Source organism: Protopterus annectens, chromosome 14.part0 (genome assembly GCF_019279795.1).
Source record: "Protopterus annectens isolate FY-2018-M chromosome 14.part0, PAN1.0, whole genome shotgun sequence".
NCBI classification, from domain to species: domain Eukaryota; kingdom Metazoa; phylum Chordata; order Ceratodontiformes; family Protopteridae; genus Protopterus; species Protopterus annectens.
The window spans coordinates 694632398-694647286 of record NC_056748.1 but is presented as its reverse complement, the minus strand read 5'-3'; the positions used below and the strand labels follow the sequence as shown (position 1 = coordinate 694647286).

Genomic DNA, 14889 nt, shown 5'->3' with positions numbered 1-14889 from the left:
GGCCTTTTGAATGTGTAGGGTCCATGTTTTAATTCTCCCTAACTGATATTCCAGTTCCATAAAATATTGGAAAAAGAAACCACAGTAAATTTTTAAATCAGTCTATACAGTTTGATATAATTTGGAAAGAACATAGGCAATCTGCACTGCATGAATGTGCATACACAAATGAAATTTTATGTAAACAGAACAAAATTAAAAATATTCTCAGCTATTTGTTTCATTTGTTTCAAGTACAGGGTGCAGGGATACTGGTTGGCTTTTGCTATTTAAATAAAGACATGCCTGTTGCGTCTTCAGCACAGTCAGAGCGATTGTTACCTCAAAATCCTTTTTCACAAAATGCATACTTAGATGCTATTTGTGTGGCTGTGGCATGGGCTTCTCTGAATAATTTTGCAAGATATCCAAGGTATGCTTTCAAGATGTCACCTGGGCTGATGAACTTCGAACTGATTATACTGAACAAGACGGATCTGATGAATGTCAGATATAAAATGCCTGCGTTTACTATGATCATTGTTTATCTGTGGTTACGGTGAATGCATGTTGTTTTGCATAAACCTCATGTGAAGTACTTGGCTGTGTGACGTATCACACTATCTTTGATGTAGGTGCAATCAGAAGCTCGTGGTTAGTGAAGTGAAATCATAGTTGATGTACAAGATAAGTGGCTTAAAGGTTCTAGAGGCACTGTTTAACCATACTTAAAACAGATACTACAGACAGGATATCATTGACATTGGAGCAAATTATGGCAGGCAAAGTCATATGTTCAGGACCAGACCCATTGGTGGAGGGATCTATTGAGGACAACAAACAACAGACATGACAGATGGGTTATAGTGTAATGAAGTACAGAATTGTATGCTTTAATTAGTTATCCTACAATACAGTGAAAATTGGAAGCTGTCAGTCATGAAAGAGCAGCAACACCTGGGATTACATAATCACAATGTAGCACCCCCCCCCCCCACACTGCAACAGTTCAGTATTAAAATGTTACTGCAAGTACCAGAGGCAAAATTAAAACCCACAGCCTTCTGATCAACAAGCAAAGATGAAAATATTCCCTTTTGAAATAATGACACTGACCACCTAGTCCAGCATATTACCAGTACTTTCAGTATTGCTGTTCTGAGACACTGTATCAGAATGTAAAAATTTTTAGCTGGTTATAATCTTAAAACAACTTTTGAGAAGACTCCACCTGCTTGGCAATCACAAGCCACTTTTAGAGGGAAGCAGAACTGAACTAGTGCTGTGATAATGTTAATGGAATGAGGTAATCAGGCTAAACATATCCCTGCTGACGATAAAATATTATGCATAAAAAAGTGGTATGTTATGATTATGACTTACCAGCTTTAAATGATTTTATATGTTCTAGTCAGGTATTCTATTCTTAATATTTTGGAGTCACTTTCTTTGCAAATCTGTACTTGAAGTGGAATGTTCTGCTGCTGTAATATGGCATTCTCTAAGTGCCTCTCTTCAAACTCATAGCTCGAATCCAGACCGCCTGGATGACTGCACCCAGCTTGGAGCTATCGGATAGCTCCCTTGGCTGGTGCTGATCAGTCCGTGGAGGGACGAGTGGGCCAGTGAACCACCACTGCTCACAAACAAGCTGGCACTGTCCCCTGCATGTGTGGTCAACACATAAGCTATTAGGAATAATCCCAGTTACATCTCTACCCAGAGCCCTCAGCTGAGAATACTGAAGACCATGAGGGAGTACTACAAATACATCAACATCTCTAAAGCAACACACAAAAAGCCACCTTCTCGTATACCTTACACTAAGAATCTTAGGTACTCAAAGGAGCTGAAGAGGAAAAATCCTCCAGCACACAAATCATACTAATTCATGCACATGGGTGGGCATTATCAGTACCTGAGATCACTGAAGATGGGCTTAATTCTTAGTATTAACCCAAGCGAGTGCCTGAACTGAAAACTTGGTGATCTTGACACACAGATACCATGCCAAGTTGAATAAGGAACAGTCTTCCTACAGCCAAACAAGGACACGTTTAGGATACTCAAAAATTCAAAGGGCACTAGGAATGACCAAGCCCAGCCACTTCACTTTGCAGTGAAGGTTCTTTTTTTTTTTTGGGGGGGGGGGGGTGGCGGCTTAGACTGATTAAAATGCAGTGCAGAAATGACTCACATATGGAAGAGATCCTACTCTCCTAAAGGACAACGCACAGATAAGTTGCTTCAATATGTGGACTTTAGCTGGTGTCGGTCTGGGTAGATTTTGTATGTAGTTACATGGAGGAAAATGTGTGGCTCACTTTCCTTCACACCTGTTACTACAGGCTAACTGCTTGGTGCAGGTAGAGCAATGACCATAGCTACAGCAAAATGACCTCGGTTAATGTCCAAAACAGAAAATGTATTTGTGATAAGTGTTATACTGGGCTGGTTTGCATGACAGTACACAGAAAGGAACGGCTTTGGCTCACGAAGGTACAAAATTTTGTTAGATATGAAGGCTAGTAATTTAACATAGGACAGTTCTGTTAACTTGTTGTTTACAGGATACATCACATATAATAAGCGTAAACAAATGCGTGTTCAAGCAGGCCTTTGTGTGTACATAAAGTATATTCTTTGTGAAAGATGGTCTTGCATCATCTTCACACACACACAAAACTGATGTAATTTTTTGTATTGAGAGTTAAAAAGGTCTACACTAAAAGAAAGAACCAAACATAGCTAAAACATCAGTACATTTTTATTTACAAAATTATTCACAATATATAGTTTCACAGAAACATATTTGCTTGCTACATCTGTTCAGCAGGTTTTCTGTTCTACATTGCTGCAACCAAGTCAGTGTATATGACTTTTGCAAAAAATCTGCAAATTCCAGTTATAACCAGCTTTTCTTTTTTAAACCGTGACAGGAATTTCAAATCAGGTTTAACCTTAAAGGCTGCTGTACAAAACAAGTCAGGATTCAAGTCAAACTTCAGCTCTGAAGGTGGCTATCAAATGACTAACCTTGTCTACAGCATCACTGTTTTATACACTGTTCAATACATCCACTTGTGTTGTGGTAAAGTTTCCCCCCCAAGACTACAGTCTCTTCTTAATAAAAATTTTATAAATTACCATCAGAAAATGTTTTAGTGTCATATCATGCAAAACAATTCAGCATATGTTGCAGTTGAAGCTTAATGCCTTTCTTTCGGGACATGGGACTTTTACAAACATCTCAATCTCAGCTGCTTGTGTATGCGATATAGACTGACCAAATTACAGTTGTCTATCCTTCATTAACAGAAAGGAAATAAGCAAGAACTGGGGTACTGGCCGTTTCCTTCTCCAATTCCTCAACAAGTGAATGTAAACAACCAATAGAGAGAAGAAAAAAAAACTTGCACATCCTTCAATGAATAAATAGCTCAATCATTTCCTGACACCATAATTGTGGAACCAAGTAAAATGACCTGAAGACAATTGTTTTATGCAATATCACACTGCTAGCAACCATAAAATAAATACTCTCAACTTAATGAAACCACAGCAGACCCCCCCCATCCCATCTGCAAGGTTTCTACTGCATTCCAGTTTTGTTTAGCAGTTTATGCCAATGCAGCCCCCAATTACTGAGTCTGACACTTTGTTCAATGACATTCCAAGACACAGCCTAGACAGCACACCTATCTAATAGCTCCAGCAAAATCTGACATTTCTGCTGTACCCACTTTTTAATAGAGATACAAGAGATCTGTTAAATTCATATTTTAACTTGAAATGAACTATTAAAACATCCATGGTGGAAGGTAATGGTTACTGACAGGTTTTTCAGGAAGCATCCTCTGCCACTAAGAATGTAGCAATCACTGTTCAGCCTTAAAACAAATGAGAAACTGCAGGTGTTTGGCAGAGTCATTTCTACATTTGTGTCACATCAGCTACATGGTTATCACCCAGGACTAGGGTGACAAATTTCTAGGGCAAACCTCACACCAGCTGCGGTCATGGTTTCACCCCAAGGGTTAAGGATGTGAGCTTCATCCAACAGTCCTGGATTTGACTGCCTCACTTGTCATTTGTTTAATGTACGGCTCTAAGCAAGTTGCTTAATCAAGCAATGCACTAGGGCTGCCCCCCCCCAAAAAAAGTGTGTAAGTCTAGTGGGTTTTACTCGTTACCAAATAAGTTTTTTTTTTTTTTTTTTTTTTTTTTAAATCCACTGTTGACTGGATTAGTCCCCAATGCTAGTGGCCTCAAGAAAAATACAACTAAGCAACTTTTGGAAAACTCAGTGGTATAAGTTTTATTACACTTGTTCATACCCCACACAAGCACAGCTAAGAGAACATAGACTTGCTAGACCCAGAGGCACTTATAAGAAAACAAAACAGGTAAATCCTGGAGACAACATGCAAACACAAGACTAGTACATTTCACTAGCTGACTATCCTAAATGAAGTCATGCTGTCCACCCTGTTCCGACAAACAGAAAAAAGTTGCTTACTAGAGTTTCACGGTTCTCCTCTATTATCAAGCCACATATGGCTTTAAGTGCAGCCCTACACTCAACAGAAAAGACTGCAAAACATTTTCTCAATGGCTGACACAGTAGCCAAATGTTTAGTACCCAACCCAGTTCAAATTAATCACCAGGAAGGGACCCTCATTTACCAAAAAAAAAAAAAGTCTTGTCCACCTTGTCTCCTCTACAGAATAAGGACAGTAAAGAGGAAAACGGATTCCTTGTGGGAGTGAAAAAATGGGACCCCCCCACCTTAAAAAAGTGTGTAGAACAGAGCACTCACAAACCCACTGAAGTCTCTGTTCTTCTATCTCGTATACCTTATTTCACTGTTCAGTATCCTCAAGTACTTGCCCTCTGGATGGCTGGATCCCATTCTGCATTCACATTTAGTTTCTTGCAGTTCAGTTCCTCATTATACTAACTTATCATTGTCAGTACGTCTTATAAATCACAACTGTTCATTTGAGAGGATATGCTAAGGTTGACCATTCTGGCTGCTTCAGTTACATACAGCATGCCTAACCTCCTAAATGATGTCCCTGCTGATTACTCACTTGTATCTACCTACACATTATAAGTATGCATCTCCAGCACCAGGTCACATGGCTAACATCTTACTTTATTTTCCAACACTGGAATTCAATCCAGATCAGCCAAAAAGAAACAAGATAAGCAAGAGGCTATACCAAAGAAAAAGCTTCTGTTGACCAGATTACATAGTCAAAAGAAACTAAATGGGGGGGGGGGCAGTGTCAATGTCAAAGTACACAGAAGCATATATGAACAGAACTGTGGAGTCTGTATACATATTTGTGAACAACCTCTATCTTCCAAAAACTAGAGTACAGTTTCCCTTTTTACATTAAAAACAACCTAGTTAGTCCAGGAAAAGTTTCCGTGATCCCATCCGAGAACGATTTGAACGTCTAATATTAAACTTAGAGTCTCTGCATTTCTGGCAAACGTAAGTTTCAGGTACATTAGATTTTCGAATTTTGGCACAGGACAAATGGATCCAGGTGTTGCACTCATTACATTCAATCATTGGCCGCCCAGCAAAAGGTTTCATACAGAAGCAGGTAACCAGGTCCCAGGATTCATCATCTGCAATACGAGACAAAAATCAAATTCAATAAGTAAAACAGTCAGTGTGTTCTTTTTTCAACATCTAACTATTCAAAACTTTTATAAATGCAACCTGTCAAAATATCCCAGATTTTTTTCTATGTCCCCTATAAAACTTGACTTTCTGGTAAATCACTGGGAGTACACTCAGTGTAAAACCTATTGCTCTGCTAACCTTAATGAACTGGAGTCTTCCCCACCAAACCATTTTTGGTTTTGATCAGAATTCTTGAGAAAAGGCGTTGAGAGGTATGGATATATACCACCATAACTGGATCTGGAACATACTCCTCCCTCTAAACAGGATGGGGGGGGGGCTACAGCAATGATAAATCACCTTGTAGATTTCCAAACTTTCACACACATACTGCGGGACACAGAGCAACTTCGAGGTTAAATCTAGGTAACCCTTGAAACTATTAAATTTACTCTCTTAAAATCAAATGTCTGGCTTAGTACTGTTGATTAATACAAAAGTACAAAGAGTACTCCCAAATACAATAAATCTGAATTCTGGCAAAGTCTGACTGGGCCACAGTAGCCTCTTTTCAGAGACCCAGGAATAAAGTTCACAAAATCACGGTGTTAAAGCTACAAAACAGAAAACAATATTCTAAGATTTCAGATTTCTCAAGACAGCAACTACGAAGTATTAAAAAGAGAGCAATGGTGTATAAAAAGGAACTGTGGGGGGGGGGGGGGGGGATATCAAACTGAAAAATACTGCCAAGGAGACATCCTCACCTGAATCTACCATGATGTCTTCATCATTGCCAGCACCATCCTCATCCCTGAACACAACTTGCTTCCCCTGACGGATAACAGTCCTTTTCCCACAAGGTACATTCTCAGTCTTTATGTATTCTCTCTCTTCCATGGGAAGGCACAACCCACTAAGGTTTGAAACTGAGAAGTCTGATGCAGAGTCCTCACTGGCAGAGACAAAGGGATTTGCAAGTTCAGTAAGCTCTGCCTCAATATCAGAGATGGCATCTCCATGAAAAACAGACTCTTGTTTGATCAACTGTTCCAAATGTACTTTCACTGGCACTTCAGTTTCCTTCTTTTTCTTTGGTTTCCTTTTCTTAATTTTATCCTCTTTTTTTCTTTCCAGAAGACAACCAGATAGCTTTGAGTTTTTCAGCAGTGGTGAGAATATCTTCTCTCGCTTAACAATACCAAAACTATTCAGGCTTTCTACCTGCAATGATCCATCAGAGGACAGGTCAGAAAATCTTGGCTCCCAGCTTTCACTGTCAGCAGTACTGCCTGTACTATTTGGAGGGCTGGAACTGGACCTTACAGGAGTTTCCTACAAAGTAAAATAATACAACATCACTTTGCTGAAAGCACAATGAGCCGATTTACAGTATTAAAGTTCTATTAGTGTCTACTGAAATTTTCAGGTCTGCATGGCTACTATTACAACCACCCTACAACCTCGGATAAAAGAAATCAAATTATAAACAGATCTGTGAATCTGTACAGAAAATCCAAAGACATAGCATGAATCCACACAAAGAGACGCAGTAGTAGCTTTCCAAGGTTAGAGGGATCACCATCACATACAGGTTACCAGCATGACCACTGATTTTTTTTACACGCACACATAACCAAATTAAGCGTTTCTCAAATAGGCATTCACAACAATTAAAAGTACACATCCTAGGTGAAGTAATATGCCCACCCACTTTCTCTTTTGAGAAATATATAAACCCCAGACCACTAATGAAAGTCAAATGCAACATATTTAGGCAAGGGTATATGTACTAAAGATACACATGTAAAGATGAACCTAAAGTGAGACAAAAAGACATACCTCAATAGGATACGGAATATAACCAGCATAGGCAAGCACGAAAGTACAGAATTTGTTGAAATCCTCCACTGTTCTGCGTCTTTTGTAATTGGACACACAATCCTACAGTGAAATAAAACAGAACAAAAATGAAGGCATTTATCTTAACATTTAAAGCAATCAGATAAAGTAGTATAATACAAGTGACACGACTAGCCACAACTTGTGCATCAAGTTATGTTACCTGTGAAAAAAAAATCTTACTGGCTAAAATTGATTTTTTTTTTAAATCAAAGATAGTAATGTCTTTCGGCTTTTCCCCGGTGAGGGGTCGCCGCAGCGGAACTCCGGTCCGCTAATGATTGGCAGTGGATTTTTACGGTGTCGGAGCTCGACGCCCAACCTTCAAAGAAGGCCCACCCATTCACACACGCACCTACCTGCATGTCTTTATATGTTACTCGACCAAAGGGAGGACATGCAGAGTCCAGACACCACACAGAAGGCTCTCCAGCCGAGAATCGAACGGGAGAAACTCTTGCTGTGAGGCGACAACGCTGCAATTTGGGGGAAGTTTGAAAAAGGGAGAAAAATCATTACCATTCAGCTTTAGGGCGAGATACTAGCATAAACCACATAAGACTACAATACTCTTGACTTCACATATACAAAGAACAGTGTTCATGAAATGCACACAGTAGCAACAATGCGTATAGTCAAAGCACGCATGTGTAGAAATGAAATGGGACACAGTATTGCCAAAACTTTTTTTTTTTTTTTTTTTTTTTTTTTTTACAAAAAAATAAAGATTCCAGAAAGACCTTCCAGGTTAACCAGTCACGTTAAAGACAGAACAATTCTCTGTGGTTACCATTTACTCATCTACTGCACGTTTGACATCAATCTGCAACTTCACAATCGTATTTACCTACCTCAAAATTTGTGACTTTACAATCTTAATTACTACTCAAGTCGCAGACTAGGATTCCTAGATGGCGTAGCTGTAAAAGCATAACAACTTTTCAGATAAACTCAGACAAACAAAGAATCTGTTTTTTTCTCCTCCTGTTTTAAGTACGTGCAGATGTGTTGCCAATGAAATAAATCTGCAACACGATGAACATTACCTTGTTTTCACAAACAAATGAAACGGTATGTATTTCCATGACACCCCCTGCACAAACAGATACCATCTTGCAAAAAAAAAAAAAAAAATTAACACAAACCTCAACCTGGAAAATGCTGCCTAATAAACGAGGTTACACCAGTCATATACTCTATTTACAGTGAAGGCAGCAGATTAGGCACCCTGTACATTTACTGAATCCACAGTTTAAAAGAAAGACCTTGCCAAGTACAAACCCCATTATACAGCACTGGCACCCACAGCCTGCCAGGCCTCCCATCAGGGATATCCCAACACCTACGTAACGTAGACAGCTAGCCCCTCCCACAAGCAAAGACCTAATGCATTTAAATATACACAGTATAAACGTCAGCTTAAAAACCCCATGACATACACATATGTATGGTACGCGAGTGTGTTTGAAAATCCACATACGATAGCTTAAAACATACACGCACACACACACACGGTGGAAATGCAATATGTATGCGTGAATGTTGCTATAAACGATTGACAAGTTACTAGAAAGGAAGAAATATTCGGGTCAGAAAAACTCCAGAAGTCAGAACAAACCACTAACTCTCAACCAACAGACTAATTATAATGTTTGTTTACATTTTTAAAATAAATGCTTGGACTACAGCTAGAAGGAAAGGATTGCAGGGAGGGGCTAGCCAGAAGATCGACGACTGCACAAAGTGGTAAAAACTAACCTTTCAACTAGAATTAAACAAACAAAAAAAAGGCAATTCGTGGTTCACGTTCATGCTTCGAGGAGACAAAGCAGCGCAAGTTTTGTGAAGTTCACTTCTCCAAGGTCCCGAGCTTCATACGTGTTTTATCCTGGAGACTCTTAATTAATTTTGTTCAACACGATTGAAGATTAACCCCCCCCCCCGCGCCCAGTCGTCCGCCCCCCCCCCCCCCCCCAACAACACACAATATGCGCATGCAAGTTTATATAGCTACGTAGGGGGTTCAAACGACACGGTAATACGGATTTGTCTATGTAAATCCATCAGAAACGTCTCATACAGAATACCACTTGTCATCCACTCAAGAAACGTACTGCTACGCTGTAAGCACCCCCATGTCTAAACAATACTAATCTAAATGTAAAACGGCACACCCATGCCAACTTTACAGACGCTGCCTCAACAAAACAGGGCGAAGCACCCAGACCCGATCTACAATGAGGTACTCTCAGGTAACTGTAGTAGATGTGCGCCCCACCACACACACGTATATGTAGCAGTCCTGTGAACGCCAGGATCACAATTTGAAAGCAAACTGCCTGTACCACTGTACTAAGAAAACACGATATACATACTTCCCATGAACAAATAAGCTTATAAACAAACAGACAACACACTGTCCAACTTGACAGAATGTATAAAAACGCCGGAGCTGCGGACGTCGCCATGACGTTTTAAATACCTAGCAGACTATCTGTATCTTTCAAACTGAACACTGCCCCCTCCTAAGTTTAGAGCAAGATGTTTTAAAAAGCACAGCATGTTCAACCACATTGGCAATGCCTGCACCCGATCGAGGGAGCACATTCCTAAACAGCAATTGCAGCTGACTTGCCAGCAGGGCGACAGTCATCCTGCCGGTCTACACGGGACGGTACAAGAGTTCCGGCAGTACTAATGCATGGAAATGCCACCACATAAGGAAGGGGGGGGGGGGGGACCGCCAAAAACGATAACCCACCAACACGCTAACAGATATACTTGGAATACATCCTCTCATCGATTAGAAAAGTAATCTCCTGGCACAGCAAACAATTTCGTATGTGAATTACACACAAGCTAACACTTCGTCAGAATCTATATAGCATACTGAAATTCCTAAAACAATGTAAACCCACATCTCAGAAGAGAAATAAACACCGGATCAAACAGTACACTTGTGTGAGACTGGTGGGGGTGTCCACGAAGTAATCATATTCCTGTCACTGTTTTATAAAGAAGACCACATGCAAGGAACGACGATCTCATGTTCCTTGCGGGTGTGTAAAGGGGGGGGGGGGGGGTCGGTCACTGTTTCCTGGAAAAAATGGGGTGTTGTGCTTGCAGATAGTATTTCTTGCAAAAAGATTAAGCAAGATGGCGCAAACGAAATACATACAAGACGTTTAAGAAAGCACACATGTATTAACCATTAACAGCTAAAGTACAACTAATAAAGGGAATCCACAAATCGTGTCAACGTACACGAGCAGAAAACACGACTGACACATATGAGGAGATATGGACGGTCTCTCAATAAGATTGTGCATCTGTTGGGGGGGGGGGGGGTCTAAATCAGGAAACGTCTGAGTTGGATACATAATCTACATCTACTAAAGACAAAGAAACGTCAAATAAAATAGCAATTACCTCAGAATCAAAAGCTGAAAACGAATCCATTTCAGAATGTGGAGCTGCTGACGATACACAAATATCGCAACAAAAATGACAGGATGCCTTTTGGGGAACTGGGATCCAAAGAGGCGAGTCCTTCTCAAGGGGTGATAATAAACGGAAACCGCTGGATTCAGAAATTTTTTTATAAAACAAAACTCACAGAAGTAACTGAGAAGTACAGTTTACGAAGGTCTCATAAGATAATATAAGCACTCCCAAACAGGGGTCAACAGTTAACTGCTTTCTCTGGAATACATAGATGTCCTCTTCTTACACAAAACTGTTGCTGTCCAATAGCTCGATTGACTATTTCAAGAGGTCTGCTCCAAACAGAATAAAGTAACAAGGTGGCTGATCTCTCTCCACGCAGTTTACACGCACATCCAACCGAGGTGGCTGATCTCTCTCCACGCAGTTTACACACACATCCAACCGACACCAGCGATCTTAAGTTAGAAGGTGATGGTTATGCAGTCTACTTCGTCTCTGTAAAGCTTAGCTGCTTGTGTAAAAGACGTAATTGCAGTGGACAGGTCCTCCCCAACGAACAGAAAAAAATATATTAATGCAACGATGAGAAGGGTCCTCTGTTTTAATGTTCCTCTGTCCCGCACACCTATAGTGTCACCAACTTCAAATCAAGCCGAAAACTAGTAACTTAAAAGTCACAACCGCACATCCACAATCAGCGACCAATTAGTACAACTACACCCCAAGCACTAATCTCCGTGAAACGGAAAAAACAAGAGCTGCCGCTAACTTCGGTATACAATGCCGCCACAACCCTCTGACGTCACGCACCAAGACCAGCCCAGTCTTATTTGCATCTCATTTATGTATTAATGAAGGTCGGCTCCATTCCCGCAGTAAACCAGGGGCAGTTCCACTGGCTATTCAGCGACAATTTCAAAATAATTGAAATAATGTAATAAATATTTCTTATGCGAACTTAAACAGAATTTAACTTTTGAACAGTTTTTCTTCCTACTGTATTTTTGAGGTGGCAGGCTAAAAGTGGGGTATTACAGAATGTCAGTATCCATTGCGACTTTTCAATTTGAATTTATACCACTAAGCATTTTGTATCCCTTGGAGACAGCCCAAGGTGAAGTCCTGTCCATTGCAAAAAAAAAAAAAAAAACAACATATAGTGTACCTCAACCCGAGAAACTGTCTGCTATTTGTGTATACGAGTTCAGGACTGGGGTGCAAAAGTGGATGTCAAGTCTGTTTACACCATACAGTTATGGGTTTATAGCACTTTGTGAATTAGTCTCTGAATGCTTTATTTGGGGCGCAAGAGGAAAACTCGACTTGGCTTTTTTCGAGTATCCGAGACACTGGCCTTGAATTCCTTATTGGGTAAGGATGCTGACGAACCAATGCTTGGGAAGCAATAGGGAGAAATTCATTGGCCTGAATCATACCGGGTCAGTTAAACGTCTAAAAAATGCGCAGTATTCATTAAGAAATTAAAGTAGGTACTGTTATAAGATAGTAATATAACTAAGCATTGTAAAGGGTTGTGTATCCTTAGCTGCCTTTTGTTTAAGTGTAAGTAAATACGGTTTGAAACGGATTTCGTTGTGGATAGGAGAATTTGTTATACTAACCGGAGCATTCTTGAGTATGGTAAGTAGTAAATGAAAATATGTTACTGTTAACTGTCAGGAGAGATCTGTGCTGTTTATAGATCTGGTTACCTTGTCTGTGCTGTCCGACCCATGCTGTGGCAAGCTGGTGTTTTCATGTTGTATTCTCTATGTACTTGTACTTTTTGATACAATTTTGTTTACATGTACGTGACTAGGGGCACAGAAGTTGTAACTTAAGAAAAGGTAAGCAGAGCAGCAGCCAAATCCATTTCTGGAGCTTCTGATTTTATATAGAGTGATGCTACTCAGTTTAGACAGTGGCATACCTCTCAACCACTAAGCTCAATAAAATCTGGACAAGGCCAGAAATAATGGGTGGGTGAGTAGAGTACAGAGGTTCAGAATCTGGGACAGATTTTAAATATTGTTGTTATAAACTTAGAATGTTAATAGATACGTAAGTACTGCATTTTTTTTCTGAAGGATATGAGGTCAGAAACTCAGATGTATATCATTATTTAGTGCTTTTAATCCTCAGTGATTTGCCAGAAAATCAGGAATTGTATGAGGAGGAAACTTTAAACATATGACTTGAGGTAAAAAGTTGGATATGCTGCAAAAATCTGGACAGTCAAGACTAAGGATAGTGGACCTGTAGTGGTGATGCTGTAACCTCAGTCCACCAGAACTGTCAAATGTACGCAGTTCCCCTGAATTATGAAACCCATTTAGTACTATTTACTGAGATAATCCTGCCAAATTCCATTCGGTAGGTCCCAACCCTTGGCCAAGCCTGCAAGCTTGAATCTAAATTTGACATGCAGGGCAAGCTAGGAAAGCTAACATTTTGGTGGTACCGGTGGTGCGGGCGGGGGAATAAGCTCAAATACTCTGACTCTTTCATTTAGGAAGATGTCAGCCACTTCCATTGTACTTGGGTTCCCATGGGAGGGGGTGGACCTTTTGAAGGTTGGCAAGTTTAGCCAAGGTTGTGGGAGGCACAGGCTGAGGATGTATGAACTCTCCAGGTTTTTCAAATAACTTCCCTTTTTGATCTTTAAACTGCTCTGGTGCTGATCTCTTTTGCAAAGGGGATTGTACAGGATCCCTTTATAAACTGTCCTTTTAAAATTTTACCTGTTTGTTTTTCTTTGAGAGAGGTGATGCATTCTAGGTCTCCTGTTGCACATCAGTTAGTTCGTATGTTTGTGGGATTTCAAAGTACTGTGATCTTCAAAATGCACTTGAGTGCCTCATTGTGGAATGTGCAGTGACTGTGGTGAAAATTGACTCCTCTAAATTGGAGCCCATGGCTGTCTTCTGAAAAAGAATGGATTTCTCTCTGCAGATGAAAGAGGAGTTGCCATGCTAGATGGAGGGGTTTAAATATCTTGGGATCTTCTTCACAAGTGTAGGTAGGGGGATAAGGAAACAGAGCAATAGATGGGTGCAGTAGCAAAAGTATTGCGGGTATTATACCAAACTGTGGTGGTGAAACAAAATGAGCCATAGACCAAATCCATTTCTGATGGTCAGTCTTTATCTTCAGCCTCTCTTGAAGTCCTGTATTTTTGATTAGCGACTGGGTAGATTAATTTGTTCATATGCGCATTATAAGTGAGGTTCCTTTGGTGCAGTCTTGTGAAAGGAAAATTTACTGGGCTGAGAATAATCAGTTGAAATGGCTTGAGCAGCTAGTAAAGAAACCCCAGGGTAGACCCTTAACTTGTAATATCTCTTAGTGCACCCGGGTGTCCAGTGGCTTAATTTCTCCATATTTTTTGGGTTTCTAATACCATGACTGGAATGGACCCCATTCCTATGTCAGGGTATAATTAAAGTTCATGAAATTTGTATTGTTTCAGTCTTTGATGTTAGTCAAGTGTTGTTCACAGCACCCACAGTGTGCCCAGAATTGACTCCTTTTGCAATCATATGGTGTTACTTGTATTGGTAACGTATCTAATTATAACTGTAGATTCCTTTTCGTTAGACTAATTGCTCCTACTACTGTTGGAACTGTCTGAGTAGCTCTTGTTTCTGCCTGTAAATTCTGATATTTTATGACTTTATGTCTCTCTGTATGTGAGGCACTGTAATCGCTAGGTGTAGCAATTTTCATAGGTAGGTACTAGGCTATTAGCCCTTGGGCATATATAAGTCTAGCCAAAAAGGTACCCTGGCTTTCGCCACCCAAGAAAATTATTTTCCTTTCCCCTGTCGAGCAGAGCCACAAAGTGATCCCTGGGGTGAATTTCCTATTTCCCATCCAATCATCAAGATTTTTCTTGAGTGCTAATGAGGAGCTCTGTTTG

General features: G+C 40.2%; 1 protein-coding gene across 3 annotated transcripts; it reads right to left on the bottom strand.

Annotated features, from left to right (window-relative positions):
- Positions 1-2728: 2728 nt before the first annotated feature.
- Positions 2729-11373, bottom strand: PHF13 (PHD finger protein 13). Of its 3 annotated transcripts, none has more exons than XM_044056430.1 (4): positions 10953-11373; positions 7464-7565; positions 6389-6956; positions 2729-5623 (listed from the first exon to the last, which is right to left on the bottom strand). In XM_044056430.1, the coding sequence occupies exons 1-4, from the start codon at positions 10980-10982 to the stop codon at positions 5397-5399; spliced, it is 927 nt and encodes a 308-aa protein (XP_043912365.1). In that variant the 5' UTR covers positions 10983-11373; the 3' UTR covers positions 2729-5396. The 3 variants fall into 3 exon arrangements, with proteins under 3 accessions (XP_043912365.1, XP_043912364.1, XP_043912366.1); XM_044056429.1 differs by lacking the exon at positions 10953-11373 and adding an exon at positions 9899-10006; XM_044056431.1 differs by lacking the exon at positions 10953-11373 and adding an exon at positions 8043-8066.
- Between the last annotated feature and the right edge of the window lie 3516 nt (positions 11374-14889).

Bases quoted from the DNA above. Each gene is read 5' to 3' on its own strand.
- PHF13 (XM_044056429.1), bottom strand. From the start codon at position 9,991: ATGGCGACGTCCGCAGCTCCGGCGTTTTTATACATTCTGTCAAGTTGG. The intron at 7,566-9,898 runs GTATGTATATCG...ATTTCACTGTAG, and splicing joins AGCTTATTTGTTCATGGGAA to GATTGTGTGTCCAATTACAA. The intron at 6,957-7,463 runs GTATGTCTTTTT...TTTACTTTGTAG, and splicing joins ATATTCCGTATCCTATTGAG to GAAACTCCTGTAAGGTCCAG.